The sequence below is a fragment of the Eriocheir sinensis genome, chromosome 52 (genome assembly GCF_024679095.1).
Source record: "Eriocheir sinensis breed Jianghai 21 chromosome 52, ASM2467909v1, whole genome shotgun sequence".
In the NCBI taxonomy this organism is placed as follows: Eukaryota; Metazoa; Arthropoda; class Malacostraca; order Decapoda; family Varunidae; genus Eriocheir; species Eriocheir sinensis.
Window position 1 is genome coordinate 4,513,490 of NC_066560.1, and position 19,095 is coordinate 4,532,584.

The following is a 19,095-nucleotide window of genomic DNA, read 5'->3' on the forward strand; positions in this document are numbered from 1 at the left end:
AGTGTGGGTGGTGTGAGTCATTTACGAGGCTGTGTGGGTGGGTTGAGTCATGTTCTGTCACCTCATTTTGTGTAACCTAACCATAAATCCTTCTTATTTGTAATCTAGAGAGTTGAATTGTCGTGTGTGTGATTCTATTTCCCTCAATCCTGCTTTCATGCCTCTGCTTCTCAATGTGTTCTCACTCATTTCTAGTGGACTGGGAAGTTGCACTGAGGTAAATGGAACTTTGGTCAGGATCAAGATTGGGAAACATTCATTTATCTTGATGTTCTTGCAGTTTTATTCCTCAACTCAATTTTCCTTTGCACAGAGCTGAGGTATTGAATGGAACTCTGGTCAGAATTTACACGGTAGCAGCGGGGATCATGTTTCTTAATAGTCCCTCTAAGCGAGAAAAATTGGAAAAAATCATCTCTTACACAAACCATTTCATAATATAATCAAAGCATTTGTGATCAGTTTATGCATCATCTGTTTTGGGGGGTTTATATCATAGCACAAATTTGGCCCATCGCTGCTACTGGGTTAAGATTGGGAGACATTTTCTACTTTGGTGATCTTGCACTTTTATTCCTCACCTCAGTTCTCCTTTGCACAGGTTGGCAAACGTTCGCTAATGCTGTAGTGTTTTTTTTTCAGGTGTGGGTGTGTGACGGGGACCAGGACTGCTCTGACGGCTCAGACGAGATGCCGGACTGCAGCACCCGAGAGTGTCCAGAGGAGAGCTTCAGGTGGGCCCCCTTCGTGTTTTTGTTTGTGCTGGGTTTTACTATTAACAGACTAGGATGTTTTGAGGACAGAGAAATGTATTGATGCCAGGTGAGTCTTTTACTGTTAGCGGTGATATGGCAAGTGATACAAGGGCAGCACCAGGTCACGATGTTAACCCCTTGACTGCGGATTTCCTGCAAGAAGACATCACCAAGCTACAGGAAAGGAACAAAAAGTGACTGCTACAATTCAATGAAGAAAAATGTGAAATCATGCACCTTGGGAGGGGATATCCAGATCCCCAGCATACCAATACCACATGGGAAACACTCCACTATCCACCACAGAGGCAGAGAAAAACCTGGGAGCATATGTTACCAGGCTACCAGTGAAAGCCAAATCTGTGCCAGTCACAGCGGACGGGTTAACTGGTGCTCGATGGAAAACATTCATACTAACTACCTAGCTATCTAAAGACTCAAGGGAACAACAACTATCCATCTAAAATGTCCAACTTAAGGCTCAAGGGAGCAACTATCTGACACAGACATTCTCCAACTAATGATATCTGGGAGGGAGCTTTAGGTTGGTCTTAGCTTTTGTTTAGGGTGAGTCTTATTATTAACAGACATTCTTAAAACTTTATATTTGTGTTTTTTATTTTTATGAGTATTCTTTCATCAACTAGATTTACAATGTTGAATGATAATCCAAAAAATATGATGTAAAAACTGTATACCCGTTACTTCTCTAACAATGTTGCTCTCTATACCATGTTTGTTTTTGTCTCAAAGCAGTACTCTTGAGTCTCTTAAGAAGGACTGGTCCAGTTCTGGTTATTCCCAGCAAATACTAAGGGTTTTTAATGTAAAATATTGAGATTTAATAAGGATCTGAATACATATGAAACTTGAAAAATGACCTGATAGCTTTGAGGGCTACGAAGGTCAGGCGAAAAATCTTCACCTGACATTCGTAGTTTAAGCCCATTTATTATATTTTTTTTCAAATGCCTTCTCTAATTGGGGGATGGGTCTTATAAGCCAACCAAATACGGTATTTTACTGTGAGATCCTTTTTTCGTGTGTTGCTTCTTCAGTTCTGTCTACTTGATATCCACTGAGTAATTGTACCAAGGATCCTTTTTATGGGTGTTTCTTCTTCAGCCCTGCTCACTTGATATCTGAGGGTCTATTTTATCAGAAGAGTCACCTATTTTTGAGCGCTGAATGTCCGCACACTATTCGCTAACCTCACACGCTTGGTCCCACAGATGTCAGAATGGCCGCTGCATCCCCCGCTCCTGGAAGTGCGACAACGAGTTTGACTGTTCCAACCACGAGGACGAGGAGAATGAGGAGTGCCACGGCTCACACACCTGTATGCAGAGCCAGTTCCAGTGCAATAACAACAAGTAGGTTCATAATGGCACGCACTTTTTTTTTTCTCGCTTTGTTCTTCTAGTTTGATGCAGATATCTTATTTCTTCTTATTATTCCTTATTTCTCATCTTATCCCACTTGTTTTGCCGTGTTGCCCCCCTTCGTTACCTCCTTCCTTTCTTCCCTTTCCTTCCTTTACTTTCTCTTTCCCTTTACCCTTCACATTCCCTCTCACTCTCTCTCTCTCTCCCTTTTCTTTCCTTTAACCTTTCTTTCACTTTTCCTCCCTTCCTCCATCTCCTTTTCCTCTTTTCTCTCTCTCCCTCTTCCTTTCCTTTAACCTTTCTTTCACTTTCCCTCCCTCCCTCCCTCTCCTTTTCCTCTTCTCTCTCTCTCCCTCTTCCTTTCCTTTAACCTTTCTTTCACTTTCCCTCCCTCCATCCCTCTCCTTTTCCTCTTCTCTCTCTCTCCTTCTCCCATTCCTTTAACCTCTCTTTCACTTTCCCTCCCTCCCTCCCTCTCCTTTTCCTCTTTTCTCTCTCTCCCTCTCCCTTTCCTTTAACCTTTCTTTCACTATCCCTCCCTTCCTCCATCTCCTTTTCCTCTTCTCTCCCTCTCCCTTTCCTTTAACCTTTCTTTCACTTACCCTCCCTCCCTCCCTCTCCTTTTCCTCTTCTCTCCCTCTAACTCTCCCTTTCCTTTTCTCTTTCTCCCATCCTCCCTTTTCATATCCCTTCTCCATTCCTTTCCCTCTCTCTTCCCTTTCCTCTCTCCCTCCCTCATTCCCTATCCTTTTTCTCTTCTTCTAATCCCTTCACTTAACAGTAGATAAATAGCAAATGTCACTACCATCTCTTAGTTCTGTCTCAAGGCTGGCAGGTCAGCTACAGTGATGCTCGAAGCGTTAGTGTGTTGTCCTGAGAGACATCCGAAGAGTGCCTCTCTAAGCCACTTTTTGCTCCCCTCGTCTGGCAGGTGCATTCCCTTCCACTGGAAATGTGATGGCGAGGACGACTGCCATGACCAGTCTGATGAGCAGGACTGCCCCAAGGTGACCTGCAACAACTCACAGTTCCGGTGTGACGATGGAAGGTGAGTCAGTGAATAAAGACTGCAATAGAAGGTGAGTCAGTGGATAAAGAGTGCAATAGAAGGTGAGTCAGTGGATAAAGAGTGCAGGAGAAGGTGAGTCAGTGGATAAAGAGTGCAGGAGAAGGTGAGTCAGTGGATAAAGAGTGCAGGAGAAGGTGAGTCAGTGGATAAAGAGTGCAGGAGAAGGTGAGTCAGTGGATAAAGAGTGCAGGAGAAGGTGAGAGGCAGGGAATCAAGAGTACAGCAAACTCTCTCTTTAGCAACTTATTAGCAAAGCCCCAAGTTGTTATATTCCAAGAACCTGTGCCTGTTGATTCATAGCTACACATGTTAACCACTACACCTAGCTATTAACTGTGTCATCTACCATTGTATTAACGTTACCATCCTCCCTCGTCCTTGCCTAATGCTTCTTTCGTTCTCAGCTGCATAGTCAAGAATAATTACTATGATGTCTTATTTATTTATTGCTAGCCAATACACTGTGAGGCACCTAGCTATTAACTGCGTCATCAACCATTGCATTAACGTTAGCATCCTCCTTTGTCCTTGCCTAATGCTTCTTCTGTTCTCAGCTGCATAGTCAAGAATAATTACTATGATGTCTTATTTATTTATTGCTAACCACTACACTGTGAGGCACTTAACTATTAACTGTGTCATCTACCATTGTATTAACGTTACCATCCTCCCTTGTCCTTTTCTAATGCTTCCTCCCTTCTCAGCTGCATAGTCAAGAATAATTACTATGATATCTTATTTATTTATTGCCAACCACTACACCACAAGGCACCTAACTGTTAATTGCATCATCTACTATTGTATTATCTTTACCATCTTCACTCATTTTTGTCTAATGCTTCCTCCCTTCTCAGCTGCATAGACAAGAAGAATCACTGCGATATGGTTCCCAACTGTCCTGACGGGAGTGACGAGAAGGGCTGTCACCGGCAGTGCCACGACAAAAACATGTTCCAGTGTGCCTCCTCACCGCTCTGCATCTACATGTGAGTCATTGTGTGAGGAACAGGAGCCAAAAAAACTGATTATTGTTTGGTAATAATTTTAAGTATACTCCGTGCACTCTCCAGGCACATTAGAGAGCTGACAAAGTGGAGGCCTATCAGTACCTTACATTATCTGTCTCAGAGATTGGGTGTGCAGCAAAGACCCAGATTACACGGATGAATCAGTTTTTGCTAATAATTTCAAGTACATTCCGTGCACCCTCCAGACACAATATAGAGCTGACAAAGTGGAAATTTATCATCATCGTCACCATCATCATCATCATCTCCTGTTTGATGCTTTCCCATAATCACTGATGAGGTTAGACAGTTGATGATACGCTTCCAACTGTTTCTATTTATTGCCTCAGCCTCTCCAATGCCCAATGCTGCCAAATCTTCTTGAACACACTCCCTCCATGTCTTCATATCACTACCTCACCTTATCTGTCGCAGGGATTGGGTGTGTGATAAAGACCCGGATTGCACTGATGAATCGGACGAGAAGAATTGCAATGGTACGTGTGGGCCAGAAAACTTCCAGTGCGGCAGCGGCCAGTGCATCATGAACTCGTGGGTGTGCGATGGCGAGAACGACTGTACCGACAACTCTGACGAGGAGGACGACCTGTGCGCCAACCACTCCTGCTCGGCCGGGAGGTTTAGGTGAGTCCCTCCTCTTAGCGTCCAGTCACCTTTTTTACTCTTCCCTTAAGTATCTTTGTCGCCATTTCTCTTTGTTCATTTCCTAGCTTATTTTGGCCTGTGTGATTTTCTTCTCTTCGGGTCCCTTCTCCTTTTTTCTCCTCGTTCTTCTTTGTCCATTTCTTGGCTTAGTTTGGTTTATTTGAGTGGCTGATTCTCCTGTGATTCAGATTATTGTTATTATGATGCTGTATGATTATGTTGTGTGTATTATGTACTATGCTGTATTATTATTATATGACGATGATGATGAAATGCTAAGGAATGTTTTTGTCTCTGCAGCTGCAAAGATCACAAGTGTATTCTGGACAGCTTTGTCTGTGATGGAATACGCCACTGTGCAGATGGCTCAGATGAAGACCCAGAAATCTGTAAGTGTGTGTGTGTGTGTGTGTGTGTGTGTGTGTGTGTGTGTGTGTTTTTACCTAGTTGTAGTTTAGTTAGGGGCGGGGCTGGCTTCGGGTCCGTCTCTCCGTATCTATAATTATCCAACTTTTCCTTGAAACTTTGCACACTCTTCGCTGATACTATTTCTTCACTTAATCTGTTCCAAACCTCTACATTTCTTTGTGGGAAGCTATATTTCTTTGTCTCTTAAGCATCTTCCCTTCCTCAACTTTTTACTATGTCCTCTAGTATTCCTGCTGGAAGGTTCCTCTCTTAGTAGCAATTTCTCGTTATCTACTTCTTCCATTTTACTCAATAGCCTATGTGTGTGTGTGTGTGTTTACCTAGTTGTAGTGTGCGGGGCCTGAGCTACACTGGTGTGGGTCTGTCTCCAAATCTATACTTGTTCAGCTTTCCTTAAATTGCTACATGCTCTTTCCCTCTACCACCTCCTCTTCTAATTCATTCCAAGTATTTCTATTTATATGTTTTTTTTCCTTTGTGTGTGTGTGTATGCCTGTGTGTGTGTGTGTATGCCTGTGTGTGTGTGTGTGTGTGTGTGTGTGTGTGTGTGTGTGTGTGTGTGTTCAGCAAAAGAAAGTATAAGTTTTCTATAAAAATTGATGAGGGACTCACTCTGGGAATGTAACAAGACCTCTAAAGACCTATAAAGTGGCATGTATTAAAGACTGGTTGAGCACGGAATCAAAACGACCCCTTAAACATAGTCTTTAAAAATCATGAAGGGAATTTGACTTTTCCATGAGCAGATACATTATTAAACCAAACTGTGCAGTATACAGTGAATAAACCGATGCTTCACCTCTTTTTCCTGTTGTAGTTTATATCCCAGGTTTCTCTGCAGGCATGAGTGAGACTTTGTGCAAGCCGGGTGAGTTCCAGTGCAAGAACGGCCACTGCATCGGCATCGTGAGCCTGTGTGACGGCTACGACGACTGCACGGACACCAGCGATGAGCTCAACTGTCCCAAGGGATGCAGGTGTGTGGATCCGTCTCTGCCGTGTGTGCGTGATTACTGTGTTCTGATAGTGAGATCCGAGACGCTGAAAATAAAATGTTGTGTATTTACTTAATTTCTTAGCTTTGTTTGGCTTGCTTGACTTTCTACTCTCATTTTTTTTTGTTTTGTTTTTCTCAAAGTATTTTTCTCTCCATTCATCTTTGGTCATTTCTTACCTTTGTTTGGCCTCTGACTGGCTGATTCTCCTGTGACTCAGATTATGGTAACTTACTATTATTGACCCGGTAGCAGCGGGGATCATGTTTCTTAATGGTCCCTCTTAGCGAGAAAAATGAGAAAAAATCATCACTCACACAAACCATTTCATAATACCGTATATATCAAAGCATTTGTGATCAGTTTATGTATCATCTATTTTGGAGGGTTTATATCATGGCACAAATTTGGCCTGTTGCTGCTACTGGGTTAAATGATGCTAAAAATGGGTGAATAAACCTCTTGTCTCAGTGTTGTGTAGGCTAATGTTTTGTTAATAATTTACTGTTTGCTGATATCAAGGTTCCTATCACTGAGGATAAAGTGTTTTGTATTTACTTACTTCATATGCAGTTTGGCAATTAATCTATCTTATTTCAGTGTTGTTGAGGTTGTTTTGTTTATATTTTACTCTGTGCTGATATTAAGACACTTTGTCATTAAGAATTTACAGTACTTGGTCCTCAAAAAGAGCTAATGGTTCTGATTTCATTACTTGGCTCAGAAAATTACTGCTACCTCTGGTCTTGCTTGGTTCTTGGTTGTGTCCAAATTCTGGAGTGCAGGATATAATTTTAGAAATAGAAAAAGGAAAAAAAACTTGAAATTCCTGCTGGACCTGCTGCTTCTCAGATGGACAGACTTTTACCTCTTTATTCATTTCATATACAGTGTGACGGTGAGATCGTCTCATCTCTTATTGTACTTATTTCTCTGTGGCTTCAGGTTTGGTGAGTGTTCACAAATCTGTAACATAAAGAAGGATGGGAACCACACCTGCTCCTGTGCGCCCGGCTACTCCCTCCACAGCTACTCCCAGAAGCGTCAGAAGTCCTGCTTCGCTGACGGCAACCTTGCCTACATGATCGTGGCCAACGACAACCTCCTGCAGAAGATGTCGCCCTACAAGAATGGCAACTCTGCCGGCACACTGCCCCTCTCCACGGTACTGCCCAGGCTTGTGTGGCATGCTTAATAGTATCATAACTTAATTACCTAATTTTTAATAATAATCAAATAATCTAATAATAATAATAATAAAAATAATAATAATGATAATAATGATAATGATAAAAATTAAAATAATAATAATAATAATAATAATAATAATAATAATAATAATAATAATAATAATAATAATAATAATAATAATAATGATAGTAATAATAATAATAATCTTACTTTTCACTGAAGAAGAGCAGCATCGGTATCGTGATCATTATGTTCAGTAAACTCTTTATTTAGCAAACCTCTGCATAATAAAAATCAGGTTCATCCAGCCACTTAAGCCTTCCATTTTTCATAACAGTAGACATGTGTAAGCAATATCATGATTTTATTTGTTACCTTCCATGCTTTCAAACAATTCAAACAGTTCACATAATGTTTGTTTGATTGAACTGTTACCAATTGAAAGCAATATCTTGTGTGTTTATTTGATGCACCACCTTGCTCCTGCTAACACCATGGGACACAGTGAACCTTTGGGCAGGATCGCTCGGTGTTCCCCAAACCGCTCATTACACAGAGGGTTTACTGAATCACCAACAGTTTTGTCAACCACCCAGTGCTATGATGTATTAACCCAGTAGCAGCGGGGATCATGTTTCTTAATGGTCCCTCCAAGCGAGAAAAATGAGAAGAAAATCACCCCTCACACAAACCATTTCATAATATATATCAAAGCATTTGTGATCAGATTATGTATCATTTATTTTGGGGGGTTTATGTCATGACACAAATTTGGCCCGTCGCTACTACATGGTAAAGCCACAAATTTGGCCCGTCACTGCTACCGGGTTAAGTTATCATAAACCCCCTTCAAAAGTTGTATCTATGTTAAGTCTAACTCCTAAACTTAGCCCTATTTTTTTTTACTATTGCACAACTATGACTTTGCTGTAATAGTTGGAAATGTAAGATGACTATCATGCAAGCACTTCACTTCTGCAGCAGCTCGACAGCTCCATCAGGATCCACAGCGTTGACATGCTGTACGGGGATGAACCACTGGCCTTTTGGAGCAACCTTCACCACCACCAACTGCACTCCATGGAGGCGCCCAAACCCAACGAAGATAGTGGCTCAGAGTCTCAAGACACCACCGAGAAGCACTCCAGCGTGATAGTGAGTGTGAAAGTTGTGTTGCCTTTCATCCCTCTCAGTGTCCAGTTCTTTGGTGATGTTGCTGTTGATAAGTATGAAAGGCATTAACCTCATCTGGTATGCAGGCAGTTGTCATATGTGGCCTTTAGAATCTCAGGGCCAGTCTTGCTGCATAAAGATTTCCTCTCATGCTCAGTCTTATGCTGTCCAACTTCTTAATGCAAGAGTTTACCAGCATCTTCATTCTTTCATTTCTTTCATCAGTAAACTCTGGAGTAGCCTTACTTTGTCTGCATTACCTCCTTCTTGTTGGTTAAACTGTTTCAAGTGGGGAACATCAAGAGATGTCTCTAGCCAGGTTATAATTCTTTCAACATGTCTTCTTTTTGTGGGAGCAGTGTGTTGTGGGCTGTATGTTTACTTTTTCTGTGCGTGGCCTGTCTCCTATGCTGCCATCCCTCCTTCAAAAAAATAGTAGATTAAACTGTCCCCATTTACTCATCAGCAAAAGGAGCTCAACTCACCGATGGGTGTGGCTGTGGACTGGGTGGCCAAGGTCATCTACGTGGTGAACTCCGGCGACAGAACCATCGTGGCGCTGTCCATCGATGGCAGCAAGAAGGTCACCATCACCACCACCATGACTGAGCGCATGTACGACATAGTGGTGGATCCTCGCTCTGGGTGAGTGTGTGCCCTGCAAAGGTTGGGGAAATAGGGATTGCTCTTCTTTGAATTGTGAACTTGAACATTTTTCTGGAATAGGACAGAACACATTTGTATGAGACAGATAAAATTGAAAGACATTGAGAAAAGTTGTTGTGCCTCTTCTTCTTTGTCTAATGCCCTTGTTTTCCCTTATGGGGTTGGATGGGCTGTGAGTCTTTCCCACTCCTGACAATCATAGACTCTCCTCCCTCTTATTCTTCCTTCTGTTGTACTGCAGTGGACTGGTATGGCCAGGGTTGGTAATTTACAATATTTTCCTGATTATGTTTTCAGACAGCTGTTCTATGGAGACTGGTGGATACCGGCCATTGTTGTGGCCCAGATGGACGGCAAGCTTGGCAGGCAGCTTGTGACGGACAACATTCTGGCCCCGGCTGGCCTGGCCATCGACTACCCAACGCGCCGCCTCTACTGGGCCGACATGAAGGCCAACAAGATTGAGACAGTGAAGCTGGACGGCTCAGACAGACAGATGGTCAAGCACTTTAGCCATGGTGAGTCTTTTTGTGGTTATTTAGCTTTTTTGTAGTTATGTATCCTTTTACAGTACAGGAGGCAGGCAAAGACAAAATAAAAGTATTGAAAAATGTCTTCAATGTCCTGCTTCAATAGTAAATAGGTAGAGGAAGACAGACACCACCAGACTAAATCAGTTTGAGCTCAAGAGATGCCTTGTAAGGGAAGCTGCCTCAGAGCCTTTCAGAGGCAGTAATGAAGGAGCCAAGAGTATAGTTACTGTGATAACTCATGCAGGAGTCAATCTCATGTAGAAGTTGCCCCCCTTGGTCTGATGAGTCTGACTGAAGAGTAGATTTAACCTCCTAGAAAAGTATAATCTTGCTATGTAAAACTCACCCCCTGAGACTCTGATATGTCTCATAAAGGGATAGATTTAATCACCTAGAAAAATGTAATCTATGTAAAACTCACTTCCGTAAGACTGGTACGTATTTCCGTCTGATTGAGGAATAGATTTAACCTCACAGAAAAATATTATCTATGTATAACTCACTCCCCTAAGCCTGGCCCCTCCCACAAAATAGATAAAAAATTTGACCTCTGATCCACCACACACAGCAAAGTATAAGCAAACATAAACAGCAACATTATGAGGCGCTGCTCACACACATTATGTTTCCCCTACAGAGGACGGCATTCCCCTGAGTCTGGACGTGTTCGAGGACTTCGTCTACTTCACCACGCTGCACACCAACACTGTCAACCGCATCAACAAGTTTGGCAACCCGAACAATGGCGTGATGCCCATCTCGCAGCACCCCATGAAGGTCACCGACGTGCTCATCGTGCAGGAACAGAAGCAGGAACGAGGGAGTGAGTGTTGGTGGCTGTGGGGCAGAAACAATGGTGATACTGTGTTATATAGAGACAAATATAGGACTGGTGAAAGTAGAAGAAATATCAAGGAAAGTGTTGGCATGGAAGTTGAAAGGATATTGAGAGGCAGTATTGTGTTATGTAGGGATGAAAAGGGGAATGGTCAATGTAGAAGAAAGGAAAGGAAGCTGAGAGGATATTGAGAGGTGATACTGTGTTACATAGAGACAAATATAGGAATGGTGGAGGTAGAAGAAATATCAAGGAAACTGCAGGAAAGGAAGCTGAAAGGAGACTTGAGGAAAGGAAGCTGAAAGGAGACTTGAGGAAAGGAAGCTGAAAGGAAACTGCAGGAAAGGAAGCTGAAAGGATACTGAGAGATAATACTGTTATGTAGAGGCAAAAGGTTGAATAGTGAAGGTGAGGAGTGTGGGGAAGAAGGCTGAAGTGGTATTGAGAGGAACCTTTGCTGGATCAGGATGGAGTACACTAATGCCAGACAGAAGAGGGTGAAAACAGGGAAAAACCTCTATGCTCCCAGTGGACTAATGAACTGATGGTTGTTTTTTTTCAGTTCCCAACCCATGCAGCAACGACACATGCCACTCGACAGCCCTCTGCGTCCTCTCTGGCCCCGGCAACCACTCATGTTTGTGCCCTGACGGAACAGTGCAGAAGGCAGTGGAAGGTGGGTTATTCTAGATGCCATTTAACTGATGTAAATGCCATTGTACTTAGATGCCATTGGACTTAGATGCCATTGGACTTAGATGCCATTGGACTTAGATGCTACTGAACTGACCTAGATGCCATTGGACTGACTGACTGACTTGGACTGACTTAGTAACAACTGACTTTTGTAATGATTAATGCCATAAGATCTTATTTTATAGTGAGCTTAAAATGAATCATGGACCACACAAAGGGGGCATGAGGACTTGATTGAAGTGTCTGAATTAACCCTTTCCTTGCTAAGCGCTCGCAATGAGACTATCCCCCAGGCATACTCGGGCACCCCAGCGGGGGAAGGGGATCTCTTTTAACCGCTGTATTTCAAAAAATATTCATCACAGCTAAAAAACAAAAACACCATTGGAAAGAGGAGGCCAAGATCCTGCGAATGTACAGGCACGTTCAGGGGGTGTTTTTTGCTGTGAGTGCGACTGGCGCTTGCAGCGAGCGTTTAGCACCACTGGCAAGTTACGCTTGTGCTCACTGCGAGGGTTTAGCAACGAAAGGGTTAATGGAAGGCTTCAATTAGGGTGCTGTTATTAGGGATTTAGTAGCACAAACTCCCTGCTTCTATTTCCCTCGTATAAGTGTCCTGTGGTTTAGTTATGCAGTGCTTCAGATTTGGCTTCAGTGATGCAGGGTGTCTTGCAAGTGTCTAGACTACATTGAATTTTATATTGCAAATTCACTTCTCTTTTCTTCATATAATATTAAGGAAAGTGCAGGAAAGGAAACTGGAGTGGTATTGAGAGTTAATACCGTGTCATGTCAAGATAAAAGAGCAAGGTTGACGGTTAGAGGAATATGAAGGACAGTGTGGGAAAGGAGATTGAAGTGATATAGAGTTGTGCCATCTTGAGATAAAAAGGGGAATGGCAAAGGGAGGGATATTGAGAGATAATGCTGTGTTATATATAAGTAAAAGGGGGAATGATGAAAGTATGGTTTAGTTATGTAGTTCTCTGGATTTGGGTGCCTTGGGAGTATCTGGACTATATTAGATACTTTATTTTACAGACCACATTGAGTGTCACGCGCAGGTCATCAGCAACAGCAGCAGATGTGTCCTTTACTGCCACCAGGGAGAGTGTGTCCTGGACGAGGGGACTCCCAGGTGCCAGTGTGAACCCATGTATGACGGGGATTACTGCGACCACTACAAGTACGTCCACCCTCTCTTGGCTGTTTCGTTGTATCACTGTAGTCGATTCCATGAGAGCTGGGGCCTAATCCTTCAGGGGTGGACTCGCAGACTTGGTAAAATTACTTAAGTGATGGTACTGATTTAAAGAGGTAGCAGCGAGTGAGAGGCTACGTCACGGGAGGGTAGATTTAGTAAACAACAGCCAATGAGCGGCACAGAGACCATCACCCAAGCAATGATGTCCAGTCCATGAGTCCACCCCTGAAGGATTACGCCTGCCAGCTCTTGTGAGACCAACTATAGAGAGATGTCTTATTGTAATGCGGGAAACAGAGAAACAAATAATACTAATAAATGAGTTGTGAGTTGTGAATATTACGTCTGTCTGTCTGTATGTCTTCCTCAGGGCACGCTACCATAATATTCACAACTCACAACTTATTTATTAGTATTATTTGTGTCTCTGTTCCCTGCATTACATTATTGTTTCCAAGTGTTGAGAGTTTGCCATAATGCACTCAAAGCTTTTCCTGGCCTCTTGCAGACTCCTAGTGTTCTTATGGTCTCTTATATAAGGCAACAGTGTTTTGGTATCTTCCTCAAATGCATAAACTTTGTGGTACCATTTAATTGGCAGCAGCAGCAGTTGTTTGTAGTAAGGAACCAAGGAAGCTGAAAAAATTATGGAAACTCTGCCATTCCTCTGTGCTATGTCGTCACCCTCATAAGATAATCGCCTAAGTCATTTTTCATTGATTTCCAGGTTTTTGTTTACATCAATTTTTTTAACACGTGACGCCCATTTTTGTATAGTTGCCTTCGTCATTCAGGGTTTGAGTGTTCTAGAATTGTCCTTTTCATTTCTGCCTAAATCTGAAGCTAAATGAGATACTGACAGTTCTTTTCTGATTTCCTGTAGAATAGAAAATAATGACTTAGGTGGTCTGTTTACGAAAGTCACGATGTTATGATGTATTCTCTTGACGTATTTCATTCCCGTGGGTGAAGAAATTCTATCAAATCCATCTTTTATCAACATGTTACGATTGATTGATGATTACCAAAACATTGATTACTTCGCTACTCACTTCACTGCCAGGGTCAAGAGGTTAGAGGTAGAGGAACAATGAAGAGGTTATAGGTAGAGGAATGATCAAGAGGTTAGAGGTAGAGGAATGATGAAGAGGTTAGAGGGAGAGGAATGATGAAGAGGTTAGAGGGAGAGGAATGATGAAGAGGTTAGAGGAAGAGGAATGATGAAGAGGTTAGAGGGAAAGGAACAATCAAGAGGTTAGAGGTAGAGGAACAATCAAGAGGTTAGAGGTAGAGGAACAATCAAGAGGTTAGAGGTAGAGGAATGATCAAGAGATTAGAGGTAGAGGAACAATCAAGAGGTTAGAGGTAGAGGAATGATCAAGAGGTTAGAGGCAGAGGAACAATCAAGAGGTTAGAGGTAGAGGAATGATCAAGAGGTTAGAGATAGAGGAACAATCAAGAGGTTAGAGGTAGAGGAATGATCAAGAGGTTAGAGGTAGAGGAATGATCAAGAGGTTAGAGGTAGAGGAATGATTAAGACGTTAGAGGTAGAGGAACAATCAAGAGTTTAGAGGTAGAGGAATGATCAAGAGGTTAGAGGTAGAGGAACAATCAAGAGGTTAGAGGTAGAGGAATGATCAAGAGGTTAGAGGTAGAGGAATGATCAAGAGATTAGAGGTAGAGGAACAATCAAGAGGTTAGAGGTAGAGGAACAATCAAGAGGTTAGAGGTAGAGGAACAATCAAGAGGTTAAAGGTAGAGAAACAATCAAGAGGTTAGAGTTAGAGGAATGATCAAGAGGTTAGAGGTAGAGGAACAATCAAGAGGTTAGCGGTAGAGAAACAATCAAGAGGTTAGAGGTAGAGGAACAATCAAGAGGTTAAAGGTAGAGAAACAATCAAGAGGTTAGAGTTAGAGGAATGATCAAGAGGTTAGAGGTAGAGGAACAATCAAAAGGTTAGAGGTAGAGGAACAATCAAGAGGTTAGAGGTAGAGGTACAGAAACAATCAAGAGGTTAGATGTAGAGAAACAATCAAGAGGTTAGAGGTAGAGGAATGATCAAGAGGTTCGAGGTAGAGGAACAATGAAGAGGTTAGAGGTAGGGGAATGATTAAGAGGTTAGAGGTAGAGGAATGATCAAGAGGTTAGAGGTAAAGGAACAATCAAGAGGTTAGAGGTAGAGGAATGATCAAGAGGTTAGAGGTAGAGGAATGATCAAGAGGTTAGAGGTAGAGGAACAATCAAGAGGTTAGAGGTAGAGGAATGATCAAGAGGTTACATGTAGAGGAACAATCAAGAGGTTAGAGGTAGAGGAACAATCAAGAGGTTAGAGGTAGAGGAACAATCAAGAGGTTAGAGGTAGAGGAATGATCAAGGGGTTAGAGGTAGAGGAAGGATCAAGAGGTTAGAGGTAGAGAAACAATGAAGAGGTTAGAGGTAGAGGAACAATCAAGAGGTTAGAGGTAGAGGAATGATCAAGAGGTTAGAGGTAGAGGAATGATCAAGAGGTTAGAGGTAGAGGAATGATCAAGAGGTTAGAGGTAGAGGAATGATCAAGAGGTTAGAGGTAGAGGAACAATCAAGAGTTTAGAGGTAGAGGAACAATCAAGAGGTTAGAGGTAGAGGAACAATCAAGAGGTTAGAGATAGAGGAACAATCAAGATGTTAGAGGTAGAGGAACAATCAAGAGTTAGAGGTAGAGGAGTGATCAAGAGGTTAGAGGTAGAGGAATGATCAAGAGGTTAGAGGTAGAGGAACAATCAAGAGGTTAGAGGTAGAGGAATGATCAAGAGGTTAGAGGTACAGGAACAATCAAGAGGTTAGAGATAGAGGAATGATCAAGAGGTTAGAGGTAGAGGAACAATCAAGAGGTTAGAGGTAGAGGAATGATCAAGAGGTTAGAGGTAGAGGAATGATCAAGAGTTTAGAGGTAGAGGAACAATCAAGAGGTTAGAGGTAGAGGAACAATCAAGAGGTTAGAGGTAGAGGAACAATGAAGAGGTTAGAGGTAGAGGAATGATCAGGAGGTTAGAGGTAGAGGAATGATCAAGAGGTTAGAGGTAGAGGAACAATCAAGAGTTTAGAGGTAGAGGAATGATCAAGAGGTTAGAGGTAAAGGAATGATCAAGAGGTTAGAGGTAGAGGAATGATCAAGAGGTTAGAGGTAGAGGAGCAATCAAGAGGTTAGAGGTAGAGGAATGATCAAGAGGTTAGAGGTAGAGGAACAATCAAGAGTTTAGAGGTGGAGGAATGATCAGGAGGTTAGAGGTAAAGGAATGATCAAGAGGTTAGAGGTAGAGGAGCAATCAAGAGGTTAGAGGTAGAGGAACAATTAAGAGGTTAGAGGTAGAGGAATGATCAAGAGGTTAGAGGTAGAGGATTGATCAAGAGGTTAGAGGTAGATGAACAATCAAGAGGTTAGAGGTAGAGGAATGATCAAGAGGTTAGAGGTAGAGGAGCAATCAAGAGGTTAGAGGTAGAGGAACAATCAAGAGGTTAGAGGTAGAGGAATCATCAAGAGGTTAGAGGTAGAGGAACAATCAGGAGGTTAGAGTTAGAGGAATGATCAAGAGGTTAGAGGTAGAGGAACAATCAAAAGGTTAGAGGTAGAAGAACAATCAAGAGGTTAGAGGTAGAGGAATGATCAAGAGGTAAGAGGTAGAGGAACAATCAAGAGGTTAGAGGTAGAGGAACAATCAAGAGGTTAGAGGTAGAGGAACAATCAAGAGGTTAGAGGTAGAGGAACGATCAAGAGGTTAGAGGGAGAGGAATAATCAAGAGGTTAGAGATAGAGGAATGATCAAGAGGTTAGAGGTAGAGGAAAGATTAAGAGGTTAGAGGTAGAGGAATGATCAAGAGGTTAGAGGTAGAGGAACAATCAAGAGGTTAGAGGTAGAGGAACAATCAAGAGGTTAGAGGTAGAGGAATGATCAAGAGGTTAGAGGTAGAGGAATGATCAAGAGGTTAGAGGTAGAGGAATGATCAAGAGGTTAGAGGTAGAGGAACAATCAAGAGGTTAGAGGTAGAGGAATGATCAAGAGGTTAGAGGTAGAGGAACAATCAAGAGGTTAATGATCAAGAGGTTAACAATCAAGAGGTTAGAGGTAGAGGAATGATCAAGATCAAGAGGTTAGAGGTAGAGGAACAATCAAGAGGTTAGAGGTAGAGGAATGATCAAGAGGTTAGAGGTAGAGGAACAATCAAGAGGTTAGAGGTAGAGGAATGATCAAGAGGTTAGAGGTAGAGGAACAATCAAGAGGTTAGAGGTAGAGGAATGATCAAGAGGTTAGAGGTAGAGGAATGATCAAGAGGTTAGAGGTAGAGGAACAATCAAGAGGTTAGAGGTAGAGGAACAATCAAGAGGTTAGAGGTAGAGGAATGATCAAGAGGTTAGAGGTAGAGGAATGATCAAGAGGTTAGAGGTAGAGGAATGATCAAGAGGTTAGAGGTAGAGGAACAATCAAGAGGTTAGAGGTAGAGGAATGATCAAGAGGTTAGAGGTAGAGGAACAATCAAGAGTTTAGAGGTAGAGGAATGATCAGGAGGTTAGAGGTAGAGGAATGATCAAGAGGTTAGAGGTAGAGGAGCAATCAAGAGGTTAGAGGTAGAGGAACAATCAAGAGGTTAGAGGTAGAGGAACAATCAAGAGGTTAGAGGTAGAGGAATGATCAAGAGGTTAGAGGTAGAGGAGTGATCAAGAGGTTAGAGGTAAAGGAACAATCAAGAGGTTAGAGGTAGAGGAATGATCAAGAGGTTAGAGGTAGAGGAACAATCAAAAGGTTAGAGGTAGAAGAACAATCAAGAGGTTAGAGGTAGAGGAATGATCAAGAGGTAAGAGGTAGAGGAACAATCAAGAGGTTAGAGGTAGAGGAACAATCAAGAGGTTAGAGGTAGAGGAACAATCAAGAGGTTAGAGGTAGAGGAACAATCAAGAGGTTAGAGGTAGAGGAACGATCAAGAGGTTAGTGGGAGAGGAATAATCAAGAGGTTAGAGGTAGAGGAATGATCAAGAGGTTAGAGGTAGAGGAAAGATTAAGAGATTAGAGGTAGAGGAACAATCAAGAGGTTAGAGGTAGAGGAATGATCAAGAGGTTAGAGGTAGAGGAACAATCAAGAGGTTAGAGGTAGAGGAATGATCAAGAGGTTAGAGATAGAGGAACAATCAAGAGGTTAGAGGTAGAGGAATGATCAAGAGGTTAGAGGTAGAGGAATGATCAAGAGGTTAGAGGTAGAGGAATGATCAAGAGGTTAGAGGTAGAGGAACAATCAAGAGGTTAGAGGTAGAGGAATGATCAAGAGGTTAGAGGTAGAGGAACAATCAAGAGGTTAGAGGTAGAGGAATGACCAAGAGGTTAGAGGTAGAGGAATGATCAAGAGGTTAGAGGTAGAGGAACAATCAAGAGGCTAGAGGTAGAGGAACAATCAAGAGGTTAGAGGTAGAGAAACAATCAAGAGGTTAGAGGTAGAGGAACAATCAAGAGGTTAAAGGTAGAGAAACAATCAAGAGGTTAGAGGTAGAGGAATGATCAAGAGGTTAGAGGTAGAGGAACAATCAAAAGGTTAGAGGTAGAGGAACAATCAAGAGGTTAGAGGTAGAGGAGCAATCAAGAGGTTAGAGGTAGAGAAACAATCAAGAGGTTAGATGTAGAGAAACAATGAAGAGGTTAGAGGTAGAGGAACAATCAAGAGGTTAGAGGTAGAGGAACAATGAAGAGGTTAGAGGTAGGGGAATGATCAAGAGGTTATAGGTAGAGGAATGATCAAGAGGTTAGAGGTAAAGGAACAATCAAGAGGTTAGAGGTAGAGGAATGATCAAGAGGATAGAGGTAGAGGAATGATCAAGAGGTTAGAGGTAGAGGAACAATCAAGAGGTTAGAGGTAGAGGAATGATCAAGAGGTTAGATGTAGAGGAACAATCAAGAGGTAAGAGGTAGAGGAACAATCAAGAGGTTAGAGGTAGAGGAATGATCAAGGGGTTAGAGGTAGAGAAATGATCAAGAGGTTAGAGGTAGAGGAACAATGAAGAGGTTAGAGGTAGAGGAACAATCAAGAGGTTAGAGGTAGAGGAACAATCAAGAGGTTAGAGGTAGAGGAATGATCAAGAGGTTAGAGGTAGAGGAATGATCAAGAGGTTAGAGGTAGAGGAATGATCAAGAGGTTAGAGGTAGAGGAATGATCAAGAGGTTAGAGGTAGAGGAACAATCAAGAGGTTAGAGGTAGTGGAATGATCAAGAGGTTAGAGGTAGAGAAACAATCAAGAGGTTAGAGGTAGAGGAACAATCAAGAGGTTAAAGGTAGAGAAACAATCAAGAGGTTAGAGGTAGAGGAATGATCAAGAGGTTAGAGGTAGAGGAACAATCAAAAGGTTAGAGGTAGAGGAACAATCAAGAGGTTAGAGGTAGAGGAGCAATCAAGAGGTTAGAGGTAGAGAAACAATCAAGAGGTTAGATGTAGAGAAACAATGAAGAGGTTAGAGGTAGAGGAACAA

The 19,095-nt window shown here is 42.2% G+C and overlaps 1 protein-coding gene and 1 long non-coding RNA gene across 5 annotated transcripts in view; both read left to right on the forward strand.

Moving 5' to 3' along the window:
• The window catches only part of LOC126982920 (prolow-density lipoprotein receptor-related protein 1-like), a 199,081-nt gene that overhangs the window by 155,082 nt on the left and 24,904 nt on the right, over nt 1-19,095 (forward strand). Inside the window, exons 54-67 of one of the 2 annotated variants that reach the window (XM_050835201.1) lie at nt 643-734; nt 1,988-2,128; nt 3,072-3,188; nt 4,064-4,195; nt 4,652-4,861; nt 5,183-5,271; nt 6,153-6,288; nt 7,252-7,471; nt 8,482-8,652; nt 9,137-9,315; nt 9,634-9,854; nt 10,507-10,692; nt 11,270-11,383; nt 12,445-12,713. In XM_050835201.1, coding sequence (XP_050691158.1) covers nt 643-734; nt 1,988-2,128; nt 3,072-3,188; nt 4,064-4,195; nt 4,652-4,861; nt 5,183-5,271; nt 6,153-6,288; nt 7,252-7,471; nt 8,482-8,652; nt 9,137-9,315; nt 9,634-9,854; nt 10,507-10,692; nt 11,270-11,383; nt 12,445-12,698 — 2,262 coding nt within the window. In that variant the 3' untranslated portion in view covers nt 12,699-12,713. Of the gene's footprint in view, nt 1-642; nt 735-1,987; nt 2,129-3,071; nt 3,189-4,063; nt 4,196-4,651; nt 4,862-5,182; nt 5,272-6,152; nt 6,289-7,251; nt 7,472-8,478; nt 8,653-9,136; nt 9,316-9,633; nt 9,855-10,506; nt 10,693-11,269; nt 11,384-12,444; nt 12,714-19,095 lie in introns of those variants that run through there. The other variant, XM_050835202.1, reaches the window with a different exon arrangement.
• LOC126982921 (uncharacterized) lies at nt 14,666-17,639 on the forward strand. 3 transcript variants are annotated; one of them, XR_007735404.1, is made up of 4 exons: nt 14,666-14,777; nt 15,064-15,868; nt 16,025-16,076; nt 17,075-17,639. It is a non-coding gene; the product is annotated as an uncharacterized LOC126982921 (long non-coding RNA). The 3 variants fall into 3 exon arrangements; XR_007735405.1 differs by having other exon boundaries at nt 14,672-15,115; nt 15,323-15,868; XR_007735403.1 differs by having other exon boundaries at nt 14,672-15,868.